The sequence below is a fragment of the Artemia franciscana genome, chromosome 14 (assembly GCF_032884065.1).
Source record: "Artemia franciscana chromosome 14, ASM3288406v1, whole genome shotgun sequence".
Taxonomy (NCBI): Eukaryota; Metazoa; Arthropoda; class Branchiopoda; order Anostraca; family Artemiidae; genus Artemia; species Artemia franciscana.
The window spans coordinates 34683013-34698236 of record NC_088876.1 but is presented as its reverse complement, the minus strand read 5'-3'; the positions used below and the strand labels follow the sequence as shown (position 1 = coordinate 34698236).

General features: G+C 34.6%; 1 protein-coding gene across 1 annotated transcript in view; it reads left to right on the top strand.

Moving 5' to 3' along the window:
* LOC136035633 (proliferation-associated protein 2G4-like) overlaps positions 1-15224 on the top strand; it is a 47090-nt gene that overhangs the window by 4800 nt on the left and 27066 nt on the right. The window contains exons 2-3 of the mRNA XM_065717528.1: positions 2505-2633; positions 7173-7278. Coding sequence (XP_065573600.1) covers positions 2505-2633; positions 7173-7278 — 235 coding nt within the window. The remainder of the gene's footprint in view (positions 1-2504; positions 2634-7172; positions 7279-15224) is intronic.

Sequence of the window (15224 nt, the reverse complement as noted above, 5' to 3'; positions counted from 1 at the left end):
CAAACTGGTGGAATGATTCAGTTCATACCTTTGCTGGGAAGTCAGCCTGCCCCAATGCCCATTCATCATGGAATCAATTTCAACTGGAGGTCCCAAATTGGAATCAATACTCTCCTTATGTATATCCCTTTACTGAGTCCCCTCCCTGGGAAATGAGTCCACCAGGTTGTCAAGGTGTCAAGAACTTATCTTACTTAGTAAAAACCTGATTCCTAATTATGAGATCCAGACTGGTTTGGCTGAACAGATCTCAAAGGTGTACCCTAATCATAGATAAATATATACAGATAAACCTGTCTAGAGGGAGAGGGCTAGAGCAGGAGCTTGTATCCCATCCCTGAACTTGACCATCTATTCTCCTCTCCCATTGGGATCAGCTATCTTTTCTGCCAAATTATGTGCCATTTGCCTGGCCCAGGATGCACTTAAAAATCATAACATAGAATCCGAAAATATACTCTGTCTCTCTGACTCCAAATCAGCATTGTTATTGCTGCAAAATGTTAGTAAAATTGCCAATGACAAGGATTTACATAATATTAGAAGACAACTTCTTAATCTTAAGACTAAAGGCAATCATATTTATTTCCAACATGTTCCAAGTTATAAAGGCATCAAATATAATGACATGGTGGATTCTCTACCAGCAAAGGCTTCCATATTATCCCAGGTCCCTCCTCTGTCCTCAATTCACAAGATATTATCAGGCAAAGGTCCAATGTTAATCACAGTAAATTAATTTTACCCCATATCACACAAGATTAAATTCTGTGCTATATTACCAGCTGAAATCAGGTGATTCTCTTCTAAATAACTTGTTATTTAATTGGTAGCTGCATCATCCCCCTTTATGTTGTGTCTGCTTCTCAACAGATGAAACAATTAAGCATTTATTATTTGATTGCTAGCCTCTGAGTGGGGAGACAATTTCTCTAAGAGGTTTTTGCTTCTTGGCTAAGATTCCAAATACTTCTATAGCTATCCTGAATTCTAACCTGTCTTGGGATATTGACTTTAAAATATTTAAGGTATCTATTGATATCTTAAAGAAGAGAAATATTGTTTACTGATGATTAAAGCATGAAGAAGTCAATTAAAAGGAGATCATTTATGTATAGATTTTGATTTTGCAGAAGAGAGCAGGAGTGAGTAGGAAGAACTGTATTGGTACTGGCTGGCCTAGTGGTCTTACACTGCTGGGGAGAGGTAGCTCAGGTACCCACACTTCCCACAATCAATAACAGTGTATTATTGTATATAGTAGAATGGACTCATTGTTTGCTGACTGGAGGAGAATAGAACTTCCAGCAGCTAGTTTTTCTATGAAGGAGTAAAAGAGGTGAAAGGACTTAATGATAGTCCATATACCTCCCTACAATTTTTGAATCTGGAAAAAAGGGGCATAGGTGGGTTACAATCACTCATATTAAGGGTAAGTCCTATCCTTTTTAACCATTGGTTAAAAGAGGTGAAAAGACTTGATGATAGTCTATATACCTCTGAATAATTGTTTGAACTGGAACTGGATCACCAAATATTCTAGAAACTAATGCATGTCATCAATTCCCACAACTACAGCATCAACTATTCAAAATTCACCTGGTTTGTACATTTCTTTAATGGTTTATGGATATTCACTATGAAAATGATTGTCAACCCTACTGGGGTATTAATATCAAGCCCTTGGGGAATTCTTGTTGTTCTATCTTCTTCTTTTTCACTTTTTTACAGTACAAAGTTAAACCTGATATGTTTTTTGACACACCATCATATTTAACTGTTTTCTTTCATTTTGCATTAGGTAACAAATAAATAATTATTATTATGCCTGCTCACCAGTGGTGTGAAAAACGTGTCAAATGTATGTTAAATATGAAAACAAGCAAATTGTGCAGTAGATTAGAAGAAAATTCAAGAGTTGGACATCAGCTGAGTTGTGCATATAAGAATCTTGAAAAATCAAGATTTTATCCAGATGTCCATTATTTTCAAGTAACTCAGAATGTGTCAGATTTTTTTTGAAGAGGCATAATTGGAAAAAGTATTATCTTTGTGTAACAGCCAGAGTTATGTATAAGGCTAGGCTTAGATACAAATAATGTAAACTTAGGTGTGCAAACAATATGACTTACTATTAAACAAGCAAGAAAACCGTCATTTTAAAGGAAAAGTGAATTAAAGTTTGAAACTATAAAAAAATATTGTCAAATAAGTGAAATAGAGAAATAGCTAAAGTAAAGGTTTTTTTTTGCAATGAATATTTTTTAGAAATAACACTCATCATTTCCAAGGAAAAGTCAGTAAAAGTTTTGAAACCACTAAAACCATCCTCAAATACAGTGAATAAAAAAAGAAAGTTTTTTTTATGTAACAGATGTCTTGTGGAAATGACACCCATCATTTCCAAGCATTAGTGAACTAAATTCTGAAATTAAATAAAACTCCATCAAAGAAGTGAATAGCCAAAAAGGTACCTATTGCTTACTGAAAATTTTGTTTTACAGGAGTGTGCAAGAAGATCATAGAAAGATGTGTGGCTGGTGCATCTGTCCGGGAATTGTGCAAAACAGCAGACAATGAAGTTTTGGAAGAAACTTCCAAAGTTTTTAAAAAAGAAAAAGATTTAAAGAAGGGTAAATTTTCTTGTAGAATTAATGTTTTATATTACTATTAGTATAATTATAAAATTGAATTAAAGAGAGAGAGAGATACATATATTAAACCAAACAACAACATCAGTGTTGACATCTGCCTCAATAATTAAAAAAAAACTTTTTCAAGGGGGGTAGCAAAAACACACTACAAAATATACACTATTAAACAAGTGATACAAACTGCACATACTAAGCTGCACCACAAACCTCACAACTACACAAATTCAACTTTACCATTAAAATCACATCCCAAGAGGCCATAATAAATTATTCAACTCTTTACTTACAGTCACAGACTGTACTCACAGACTGTGCATAACAATTTAATGGTAAAATCTCATCAATATAAACCCTGGTACTTAATTGACAAAGTGTGTTTTAAAATTCGACAATGCAATACAATTTACTGAATTCAAGGATAAAAAACTGGAGATTGGGAGGGGGGGGGGAGAATGACAAACTTTGACCTACCAAAGTTAATCTTAAGCTAATTTATGATTAATTCCATAATTATATTTAAATTACCAAAGACATAAAAAGATATTCTCCCTGAACTTACCATGGGTTGAATTATACCCAAAAACTTTAATTTTCAAAGGTTTTTCTTTTGTTTCGAAATTAGAAGTTTTTTGTCAGTGTTGTCACGTTGAACCATGATAAGAAACAAGCAAAACTTATTAGTGAAACTTGACAATGCTTTTTCGTTCGTAGAAATGAAAAGATTGAACTAATTAAAAAGGTTAAAAAGATTTAAAAAAGACTAAAGATTAAAAGATCAAGATAATTAAAAAGGTGGTAAATCCAACGTTGAAAGACAATTGCCCCTTCAGAGGAGCAGTTGTCTGCTCCTCTGAAAGGAAACTGCTCCCCCAAACAGCTAAATCTTTTTAGCGGTTTGGTATCACATGTCTTTTGTTGATTTTGATAATTTTTCACAAATATTTTTTCAGTTTTACCACAAAAACTGCATAACTGCATATGAAGATCTTTTTACTAAAAACACAAATCCCTGGTTTTTCATAATTTTTAATATATGTATGGTTGTATGTTTTTCCACTTAACTAAAACTTGTCAGGTTTCATTTTTAGTGTCATTAGTGTTAATTTAATTTCTATAACTAATTTATAATTAATTAATCAAATGTTTCGATTTATTTTGCATTAAATCTTTAATTACTAATAATCAATTAATGTATAATGCTTAAATCAATTTTTAAGTTTTAGTTTGAAGAGAGGTTCTGAGATGTGAATGATTAATAAGTGGCTGTAAAGTCTTTTATGGCCATATTTCAATTCATTATTGTTCTGTAAACAAGTGTTGACTCAATTTGCTGATCACTTATGTTCACTATTGTTCAGTTGCCTATTTTTGTTCAATATTTATTGTTTCTTACTTTTTTTTTAGGCTGCTCATAACTCTGGATGAGTAATTAGCAAAGCTTTAGGTTTAAGCTTAGATCCAGATGTGTATTTGTGAAAGCTAACTAGGGATTCAGAAATAGTTTTTTGATAAAACGGTTGACTTATCTACTTCCCTTTTAATAAAAGGTTAAGGATGCAGCACCAGACTTCACATTCTGAACTGGTGTTGCTAATCCCCTTATAATGGTCCTTTAGCCAAAATCTGTAAAAGAGGATTGGGCCCACCCATCCTGTGCTTTTGCACATCATTGATTTTTACAATCCTCAGGTTTCTCCAGATACCTATTTAGAATCTTGCTACTAATCCCTATCCTATACCGAATAATCAGAACCACCTGGGCTTGAACTCTATTTAAAAAAAGAAAACTTTTCTTCTGATAGAGTTTGTATATCCACTCTTTACTAAGACCTTTCCTAGAAGTATCTTTATTTCCAAATAATAATATTTAAGCAATATCTGAATAGCGCGATTGCACATATACTAAATTATTGGGAGGACCATATCTTATTCATGGAGGTGAGGGAAGGGAGTTGGGTGTCTGAAGTAGAAATACTAGTTTTTTTAAAACTTTATTTTGGTCAGTATTCTTCAATAATATGCTTGTGCTTATGGGGGCTGGGTGGAGGCCGATAGTTTATTTTGGTCACATACATCAAACAAAAGGACTATTTATCAAACAAAAGGTATTTTGATGACCCGGGTACAGATCATAATATATTCATACTTACTTTGCTACTTTCAAGTGAATAGGGTTGAAGTTCCACGCAGGAATTGTAGTGCAAAAACTGTGGTGAATTGGAAACAATAATGGTTTAGCTATCCCTCTGACTCTCCTCTCTCTATTGCAAAGATCAATATCCACTACTCCACCCAAAGTTCCTGAAAATTTCAAATTAATCCAAACTATTTCTGAGATACTGTAGATACCCTGTTCAAACAACCAGTCAACGTATAGTGCCTTTCGACCTACCTCTGTTCTTCCCCTGAAGTAAAAATACAAGGTTAACTTGTCTGTTCCTGAGATATTACAGATATGTTACTTTGATAAAGTTGACTTATAGTCCAAAGACGTCTAGGTGAATTAGAGATAAATCATTTTTAGGAACTCTCCGTGGCACACAATTTCAAGTTCCCTTGCACACGTCTTATAATTTACTCAGGTTTGCAGGTTGTTTCACAAAAATACCATCAAGAAGTTTTAGGATTTCTTGGCTAAGCAAATGATCTATTAGAGTTTCCTGCTGATCACATAACCTAAACCAAACATTCCTTCATCTTCTACTAAAACCTATCTGTGAACAACTATCTCTCAATCTATGAAATCAAGTGCGTATCTGTAGGACTTGTGGATCATGTTGGCCCTAGAGACCTACTAATTGGATTTTTTATTGTTCTGAACTAAATGACCTTCTTAGAATTGTGATGTAATGCACCTGTAGATACAGATTGGCTGAGGGTAGAAAAGGCAATAAGATGGGGAGAAGGGAGGATGGCTGCCCTTCAGTCACTTTTGATCCCCTAATAAGGGCTCTGAGCCCTCTCGCCATTGTCTACATCTATGCATTTTGTGCAAAATAGCCAGTAAAAGAAATAATAATAGTTGTACCTGAGATTTTCATGGCTCTTAGGTAAGGAAAACTAGTGCACTGATTCTGAAAGCAGACTCTTAAGCAAAACTGCCGTCTCTTCTTCCTCTCTTCCTGCTTCTCTTTCTTTGTTACTTCTTCTTTCTCTTCTCTCAAATTTCTTCTCTAAAAATTCTAGTTGGTTTTTTAACCTGTCTTCATGGAATTCTTCGAGCCTCCTAATTGTTGCCACCATCCATGGGTGGTGCACCTCATAATTTTTGCCATCATTCTTGTTATTTGCATTGTATCTGTTTACCTACTCTTTGTTTGTATTTTTCTTTTATCTTCTTTTCTTTATATTGTTTATTGTATTATTTTTATTATCTATTTCCGCTTTTTCTATTATCATGATTCATGGCTCAGATTTAATTTGCCGACAGGATTACTGTGAACTATGATGATGTCATGTATTATCCAAACGGTATATGCAATAAAATGTGACTATTGATGGTTTGATTGATTTTTTTTTTTACAGGCCTGAGATTTCCTGTGTCTTTGAACTTACCATTTGTAGTTTGATAACTAGTGGTTTACTGTATTCTGCATTTTCTCTAGGGATTATTTTTAGGGATCTTTTATGTCTGTAAACAGCTCTATTTTTTATTTCTCTCAACTTAACACAGATCCTGTCTTAGGCACTTGAGACACTTTTTCACTGTCCCTGGTACTTCAACTTCACCAAGATTGCTTAGTGACCAAATCCTAAAATAAATAAAGGAAATGAAAACAAAATCATGGTTAAAATCATCTATAAAATTCACTACTGGCAGTAATGACAAACCTACCACATTTTCTTTCTTAATAATCAAGGGCTTAATTAGCAGAGTTTTCGTCTATGAAGAGCTTTTTTTTTGGAGATGCCAACAACTAAAGAATGTGCCATAAGAGCTGGGAAACTCAAACATACGCACAAGCACATGTTGATCAGCAGGTCAATCTAACAAACATCTTTTAAACTATCAATCATGGTATTATGTTCCCATTTGGGTATGCAACATTTGGAAATGGAATCAGCTTCTCTGCTTGTTGAGGGCATCTCTTTGGACAACTGAAGAACTTTCCCCAACAGCAATGAAACCGTCAACGTCATCTCACCAGTCATCAACAACCATCACGCCAGTGCATGCTTATCAGCAGGATAGTCTACCAAACCCTTCTTAAACTGTCAACCATAATATCCTCTGGGTTATGTGGATTTCAAATGGTAATAGCTTTTCAATCCTTTGAGGGCTCCTCTTTGGAGGCACTAAAAAAATAAAAATAAAACGCCAAGACAGCAAGGAAACCATCAACATGCAATGCAAAGTCCTTAATAAATCTAAAAAAGCAAATCAACAACAATGTGTTCATAGGCAAAGTAACAACATTTTACAGGCTAGGGGTATCCAGTGCGTTTGAACTTATCTTGAATTGAGTAGTTTAATAACTAAAAAGAATGGTCTACCCTAATTATTGCATTTTTTTTTAGGTATCGCTTTTCCAACGTGTATATCAGTAAATAACTGCATCTGTCATTTCTCTCCACTTAATACAGATCCTGACTATATTCTCCAGGACGATGACCTTGTCAAAGTGTAAGTAAACTTGTTCCTTATCATATATTCGAAATTGATTGTCCTTTTCTGGATATGTTACAGGCCTTAGATAACACCGAAGACGACACTGCCTTTCCATGACGAAAATATAACAGTTAAAAATAGGGATGAAACCTTTTAATCAACAGTGAAACATATATAACATTTTTAACTGAATATTTTGGACACATGAATGGACACTGTATATATGTCCGAAATATTCAGTTGAAATTTTAATATTTGTTTCAATGTTGATTAAAAGGTTTCATCCCTATTTTGAACTGTTAAATTTTCGTTCCAGGCCTTGCTGTGGGTTGCTGCAGGTGTGTAAGCTCTGAGTCTCGTATTCCCAAGTAGAAGATAATCCATTTGCGCCTCTACAGGACGAAACCTGATTTCCTGTTAAATCATTTTTCCTTTTCTATGACCTGAGGCTGCAAGATATATGGTATAGCTGTAATGAAAAAAGATATCACCAGTGCAACAGCACAAACACAGAAACAAACGCACACCGCACAACCGAACATATAAAATGTACACTATAAAAATAATAAATATTAAACAATAAATAATACATAAAATGTAATAAATAATGAACAATATATATATATATATATATATATATATATATATATATATATATATATATATATATATATATATATATATATATATATATATATATATATATATATATATATATATATACTAGCTGTTGGTGGGGGAGCTTCGTGCCCCCCCCCACGCGCGTAAGTCGTTACGTGCCATATTAGTTACGCGCCATTGTAGTTGTGTCCCTGTGTCCCACCTGTGAATATAGATATATATATATAATTTTTAACTACGTAAAACTTGCGAATATACAACATTCTTCGCTGCCCTGTTGTATCTGCATATAAATAGATTGTCAGGTTTACCGACTCTTGAACATGCAACATATAATTGTCCATGGGAAAAACAATCCGAATTCAGATCTATACCTCATTATTCTATTGATTGCCCTTGAGCTTTGTTGATGGTGATTGCTAATCAAACATTCCCTGTTTCCCCGTCGTCATTTATATATCCCCCCTGTGCCCCCCGGCATCCCCGTTGTATTTGTGTCCCTGTGTCCCGGTCGTCATTTGTGTCTAGGTGTCCCAGTCTGTAATTTCTCTTTGAGTTTCCCGGTCGTCATTTATTTTCCCTGTGTCCCGGTGTCCCGTTTGTAATTTCTCTCATTATTCTAATGATTGCCCTTGAGTTTTGTTGATGGTGATTGCTAATCGAACATTCCCTGTGTCCCAGTTGTCATTTATATATCCCCCCTGTGCCCCCTGGCGTCCCCGTTGTAGTTGTGTCCCTGTGTCCCGGTCGTCATTTATATTCCCTGTGTCCCGGTCGTTATTTGTGTCCAGGTGTCCCAGTCTGTAATTCCTCTTTAAGTGTCCCGGTCATCATTTATATTCCCTGTGTCCCGGTGTCCTGGTCGTCATTTGTCCATGGGAAAACAATCCGTATTCAGATCTGTACTTCATTATTCTTATGATTGCCCTTGAGCTTTGTTGATGGTGATTGCTATCGAACATTCCCTGTATCCCCGACGTCATTTCATAATATACTCACACAATTCATAATATACTCTACAAAATGATTCAAAATATACTCTACAAAATTATACTCTACAGTTTCTATATAGATAACTTCGAAGACCACGCTGCCTTTCCATGATGAAAGTAAAATAGTTCAAAATAGGGATGAAACCTTTTTATTGACAGTGAAGAGATATAAAATAAAGTGAAGTTCATCATGCTGCTGATGATGAACACTGTATATGTGTTCAAAATATCCAGTTAAATTTTATATCTGTTCACTGTCAATAAAAAGGTTTCATCCCTATTTTGAACTGTTTTACTTGCAGTTTCTATACTCTACAATATTCTGATAACTACTGTAAAACAATCAAACACGCACTTATGACATTCCTCAAAGGCTGTTGCTTAACTTTATACCCTCCTTGATTGATAAATGTACAACCATTATCATATATATATATATATATATATATATATATATATATATATATATATATATATATATATATATATATATGTATATATTTCCTACTTTAGTAATTAATATAGGTAAGTACTTGAACGAGGCCTTAACAATGTGAGAAGCCCTTGTATGAGCCCTTGTGTTGGGCTGTTGCCTCTGAATTATTTGTTACTGTTTTTACTGTTTTTAATATTTGGCAAATGACGACTTATACTTACTTACGACACAAATGCCTGTCCATGGATTATTTTTTATGATTGATTGTGTATGGCTATGCTGTTTGACCTAAGTAATTTTATGGATTAGTAGGGTTAAGGCCTCATTCAAGTTCTTATCTGTATTAATTACTAATGTAGGAAAACAGTCTTCCTTTTCTGCTTCGGTCTTTTTTTTTATTTTATTTTATTTATTATTATTTTTTGTTTACGTGTTTGTCCTGTTGCATTGGTGATTTCTTTTTTTCGTTAAATATATATATATATATATATATATATATATATATATATATATATATATATATATATATATATATATATATATATATATATATATATATATATATATATATATATATATATATATATATATATATATATATATATATATATATATATATATATATATATCTCGTTATATTTTACAATAGCTAGCGACTATAACGACGGATTGATGGTTGTAATGTCCAATGATAAGATGCAAATAAATTGGACGTTACAACGGCTCGTAATTTTAAAGTACAGTGGGACTTAATATGTTACCACGAATGTCCGAAATCTGGCTAACGTCGACATTCACCAGTGAATGTTTGAAATTCCTCTTTTCTGCTTGGATTCAATTAGCTTTGTGAATCAGCTTTTTAAGTTTTATGCAAGTTATGATAGTAAAAGTTGAAGTTAGGTTGGTTAATTATGTTAGTTTACGTCAGGTTTGGTTAAATTTTATTATAAATATATCAGAAATGGGTTTAAAACCAAAGGTCATCCAACCTAACCAAATCTAATCTAACCTGTTATCACCAAACTTTACATTAAATCTAAAAAGTTGACTGGCAACTCTGACTAAATTCAAGGATGAAACAATGTGTTTTGGACATTCATTGGTGGTTGTCCTCATTCACCAATCTCGGACATTCACTGTTACATATATACTTAGTGGGCTGTATATTCGTCCATCAAGGAGGATGGGCAAAAAGGAAAAAGTGAAGAAATGTACTTTTTGGAATGACATATGTAAATATTAACCATTGTTTTAAAGTAGCTTTCAAAGTTTGTTAGGGTTTAATTCAACCCCTTCATATACAGAATAATCTCTACTCGTTTGAATAATTTCTATTCGTTCTGATAATTTTGCGTTTGAGCTTTAATGTTCCTCCCTACTTCCAGTCGAAAAAATGAGTTTTTTTTATATATTTAATTTCTGTTCGTTTTTTGAATAATGCTGTTAAATCTGGCTCACCCTCCATGAAATATTTCCTCTCTTCATGGGACACTCCTCCGCGGAAAGTTCCTCTCACGTAAAATGAATCTCTCCCACCGTAAAATTCCCTCAGATGACTCCATCCCTGCTGGAAATTCTCCCCCCCCCTCCTCCGCAACACTCCGTAAAATTTCAAGCGGAAGATTCAGTCTGAAAAATTTTCCTTACCATACTTTTGTTTGAAAATGAATTTTAATTTCCAGTCGTTTTTCTCATCACTCTGGAAATCCCTCTTCCATGGACATTTTTTCGGAATTCGAAACCCGCTGAAAACTTCCCCTGGACAATTTCCACAGAACATCTCCGCATGCAAAATTGAGTTGGCAAAGAGAAAGTAAGACAAATAACAATAATTTCGTATAGGAATTCTGTCAAATATCCCTGTGTGAAATTTCTCCTGAAAAGTTCATACCCGGAAATTTCCTTCCCCACGAAAAATTCTTTTCATGGAAACCAACCCCAAGCACAAAATCCCCCCCACACACCAAAAAATATATATACATTCAGACAAAATTCATAATATACTTTACTAAATTATTCAAAATGTACTCTACAGTTTCTAGACTCTACAAAATTTATAATATACTGTGCAAAATTATTCAAAATATACTCTACAGTTTCTATATTCTACAAAAATCATAATATACTCTGCAAAATGATTCAAAATATACTCTACAAGATTATACTCTACAGTTTCTATGCTCGTACAAAATTCATAATATACTCTATAAAATGATTGAAAATGTATTCTACAAAATTATACTCTACAGTTTCTATACTGTACAAAATTCTGATAACTACTGTAAAACAATCAAACACGCACTTATGGCATTCCAGAAAGGCCGCTGCTTAACTTTATACCCTCCTTGATTGATAAATATACAACCCATTATATATATATATATATATATATATATATATATATATATATATATATATATATCAGTTCAGTTCATTCGGGTTTATTAAAAAAAAATTATAACAGTCATAACATACTTAATCTCTCGTCTCTATGCAAAAACTGCATGCTGAGTCCCATATTACCTCAAAAATAAATACGCACTATGGCTCTCCCTCCACTTCTCGATACAACCATGGCCCCTACCAAAAAAAAAATCCTTACAAGTCCCCACCTCTTCATCCAGGAGCAAACCACTCCAACCCCCACAAAAAACTCAATAATAGCTAAAATCACTTTTCTAATTAGATTCTTTATTCAAATTAAACTAATTCAAAACAAGATAATTTTTTATTCTCTTTTTGAAAGAACCAAGGGAGCTCCTATCTCTCAGTTCAAGCGGTAGGGTATTGTAAGTCTTAGCACAGACGATGTCAGGCGAAAAATCCGACCTCACTGTTGGCGTATTTTGAATATGGATCTGTGCAGATAGTCTTGTAATTGAAAGACGCTGTTCGGATACCAAACGGAATAGATTCCTAAAAGGCGGTGGAAGCAAGACGGAGAGGAATCTGAAAGCAAAAACCAAGCAGGAAAGCTCAAACAGCGATTTCAGCGAGAGATAATCTTCTGTGTGTTTGATGATCTTCAAGGCATTCTTGTGGATGGAATCCAGTTTTTTCCGATGGGATTTGAATGTTGATTGCCATACCATTGCGCAATACTGTAAGTGGGGTCTAATGAGTGCATTGTAGAGAAGGGTAAGGGTTTTACGTGGGAATGTTTGTTTCAGTTTCTTCATGATACCCAGATTCCTTGAAAGCTTTAATTCTACAGCATGGATGTGAGGAAGGTAAGAAAGGTTTTCATCTACTATTACTCCTAAGTATTTTGCACATCCATTTACTGGTCGTTGAACCTTTCCACGAGACGTCACAATTCCTGTTATTTCTGGGTGAAGGGTTCCTACCCTAGAAAATAGCAGGAGGCAAGATTTTTCTACATTGATGACAAGTTTGTTGGCATCCATCCACAGATAGGTCTCTTCTATGATGTTTTCAAGCTTCCGCTGGAGTGAAGGCATATCAAGTCCGCAGCAGGTAATTGTAGTGTCGTCAGCGAATGCTATAAGTTCATCTTGCTCGTTAGTAATGTCCTCAGATGTTTGATCAAAGCATAGGTTACAGCATTTTTGGTCGTCATGATTCTGATTAAGGATACGAGTTAGGTCATTTACATGGACTAAAAACAAAAGAGGACCGAGGATTGATCCTTGAGGCACACCAAATTTCACAGTAGTGTCGTTTCTTGGGTCGTCACCAATGTAGATGCACTTATTTTGAAGGTAAGATTCAAACCATTGATGGGTTATCCCTCTCACTCCAATATGTTGAAGCTTTCCCAGTAAGATTGTATGATCCATGCTGTCAAATGCTTTCTTGATGTCAATCAATATAGCAGCTGGCAGATGACCTGAGTCAAGTGCTCTGTTGATGAATAAGCTTAAGGATGCCAGAGCATCTTCTGTTGAATGACCAGGTCTGAAGTCGAACTGACGACTATTAAAAAATCCTTTTTTTTCGAGAAACTGGTAAAGTAGTCTTTGTAAGGGTTTTTCAAAAACTTTTGAAAAAACAGATAATATGGTTATGTTTCGGAAGTTTGATGGGTCGTCATGAGGGCCACCTTTATGTAGAGGGATTATTCTTGCTTTTTTTTAGTATCGAAGGAAAAACACCACTTCTTAGAGACAGGTTTATCAAATAAGTTAATGGCTCTAGGATAGAAGGGAGGACTGCTTTCAGGGCTTTCGTGTGTATCCGGTCAAATCCAGATGCTGATGTGCCTTTCAAGGTCTTCACAATTAGCTCTACTTCAGTTGATGTCACAGGAATTATTGCCATTGATTTGGTGCATGCTGAGTCAAGGTAATGCTTGTAGGATTTGTGGGGACTTTTCGCAGAATTAGATGTAATTCCTCCTATCCTTGCGAAAAATGTACTGAGTTCTTTTGCAACCTGAGTGGGTTCCGTAACAGCCTCCCCGTTGACAAAAAGTCTGGAAGGCAATTCTGCTTTCTTATCATTTGGTCGCAAAACCGAATTAATGACCTTCCAGACTTTTCGTCCATCCTTCCCACTTTCAGATATTTTATTATTCACATAAATTCTTTTTGCTTTCCTCAGAACTGAATGAAGGCATTTCTTATACGTCTCATATCTCTCTAGGTTTTCTCGGTTTGGGTGGTTTCTGTAATTTGCCCATAACTTATTTTTCTTATTTATGCATATGAGTAAGCTTTCGGTAACCCATGGACATATTGGGGTATTTTTTCTTCCACGGTTTCTTGGTTTCTCTTTAAAACAGCATGCTTTATATGCAGCTACAAACGCATTGTGGAAAATTTCAAAACCTTCGTTCACATCTTCATTTGCTAGGACACTGTCCCAAGAAACTTTTTTTAACTCATCATTTAACACTTTAAGATTCTCCTCTTTAAGATTAATTACTTGTAGACCCTGGTTAGTTCTTACGAGTGGAGTTGGCATCCTCGCCGTGTTGAAGACAGTGTGTATAGGAAAATGATCAGATGTGTCGCTGGTGATGACTGATACCTTCGCCGGACATAATGTAGAAAAAATGTTGTCAATCAGTGAGTGTGTACTTTCTGTTACTCTGGTTGGAATTGTAATTGAAGGGTAAAGATTAGACCCTGACATAATAGTGAGAAGATCCACTGAGCTATTTCTTAGAGGAAAGGCTAGATTAATGTTAAAATCACCCATGATGATCACATCTTGGTTCTGGTTTCCTATCAGCTGTAAAATCTGAGTTAGTATATCCATAAAAGCAGAAACAGAATCAGAGGGTGAGCGATATATTTCTCCAATCAATATCTTTTTCTTAGAAGGCCAATATAGCTCAAGGAAAAGTGATTCAAAAATGCCTTCAACATTCCGGCTCAGTTGATTGTTAATATGCACAGCATATTCATTCCTCGCATAAATAGCCAATCCTCCTCTGCGAGCTTCTTTTCTATGTAGAAAATTTGATTTATAGCCTGGGATATCTAGGAGGCTATCCGTTTGTCCTGTAAGGAATGTCTCACATAATCCAATTATGTTGGGTTGTAGTTGGTGGCACATTGAAGTTATTTCCATAAATGACGAACATAATCCTTGACAGTTAAGTTGAAGCACAGAGAACTGAGATTCAGAGTGCCCCTTGGTTAAATCTATTAAATCAACATATTTACTTATAATTACAGTTATATTACATATAACTTTTTTAACCAGTTATAATTTTTTGGCAATGACGAAGTGATTAGCCCCCGGGATGAAGGATAGGAACTCATTACTTACCTAGTAGTTTCCAGGGGACAAGGCCGTATCTCGAAGTGAAGCAAAAGCCATGAGAAATACACACACCCGTAGGAACTTTTTCTGAACTCTGAAAGAGAAAAACAAAACAAAGAAAATGGAATAACATGGATAAAAAAAAGCACTGAAATACACATTTTAGACAGAAAAATGTA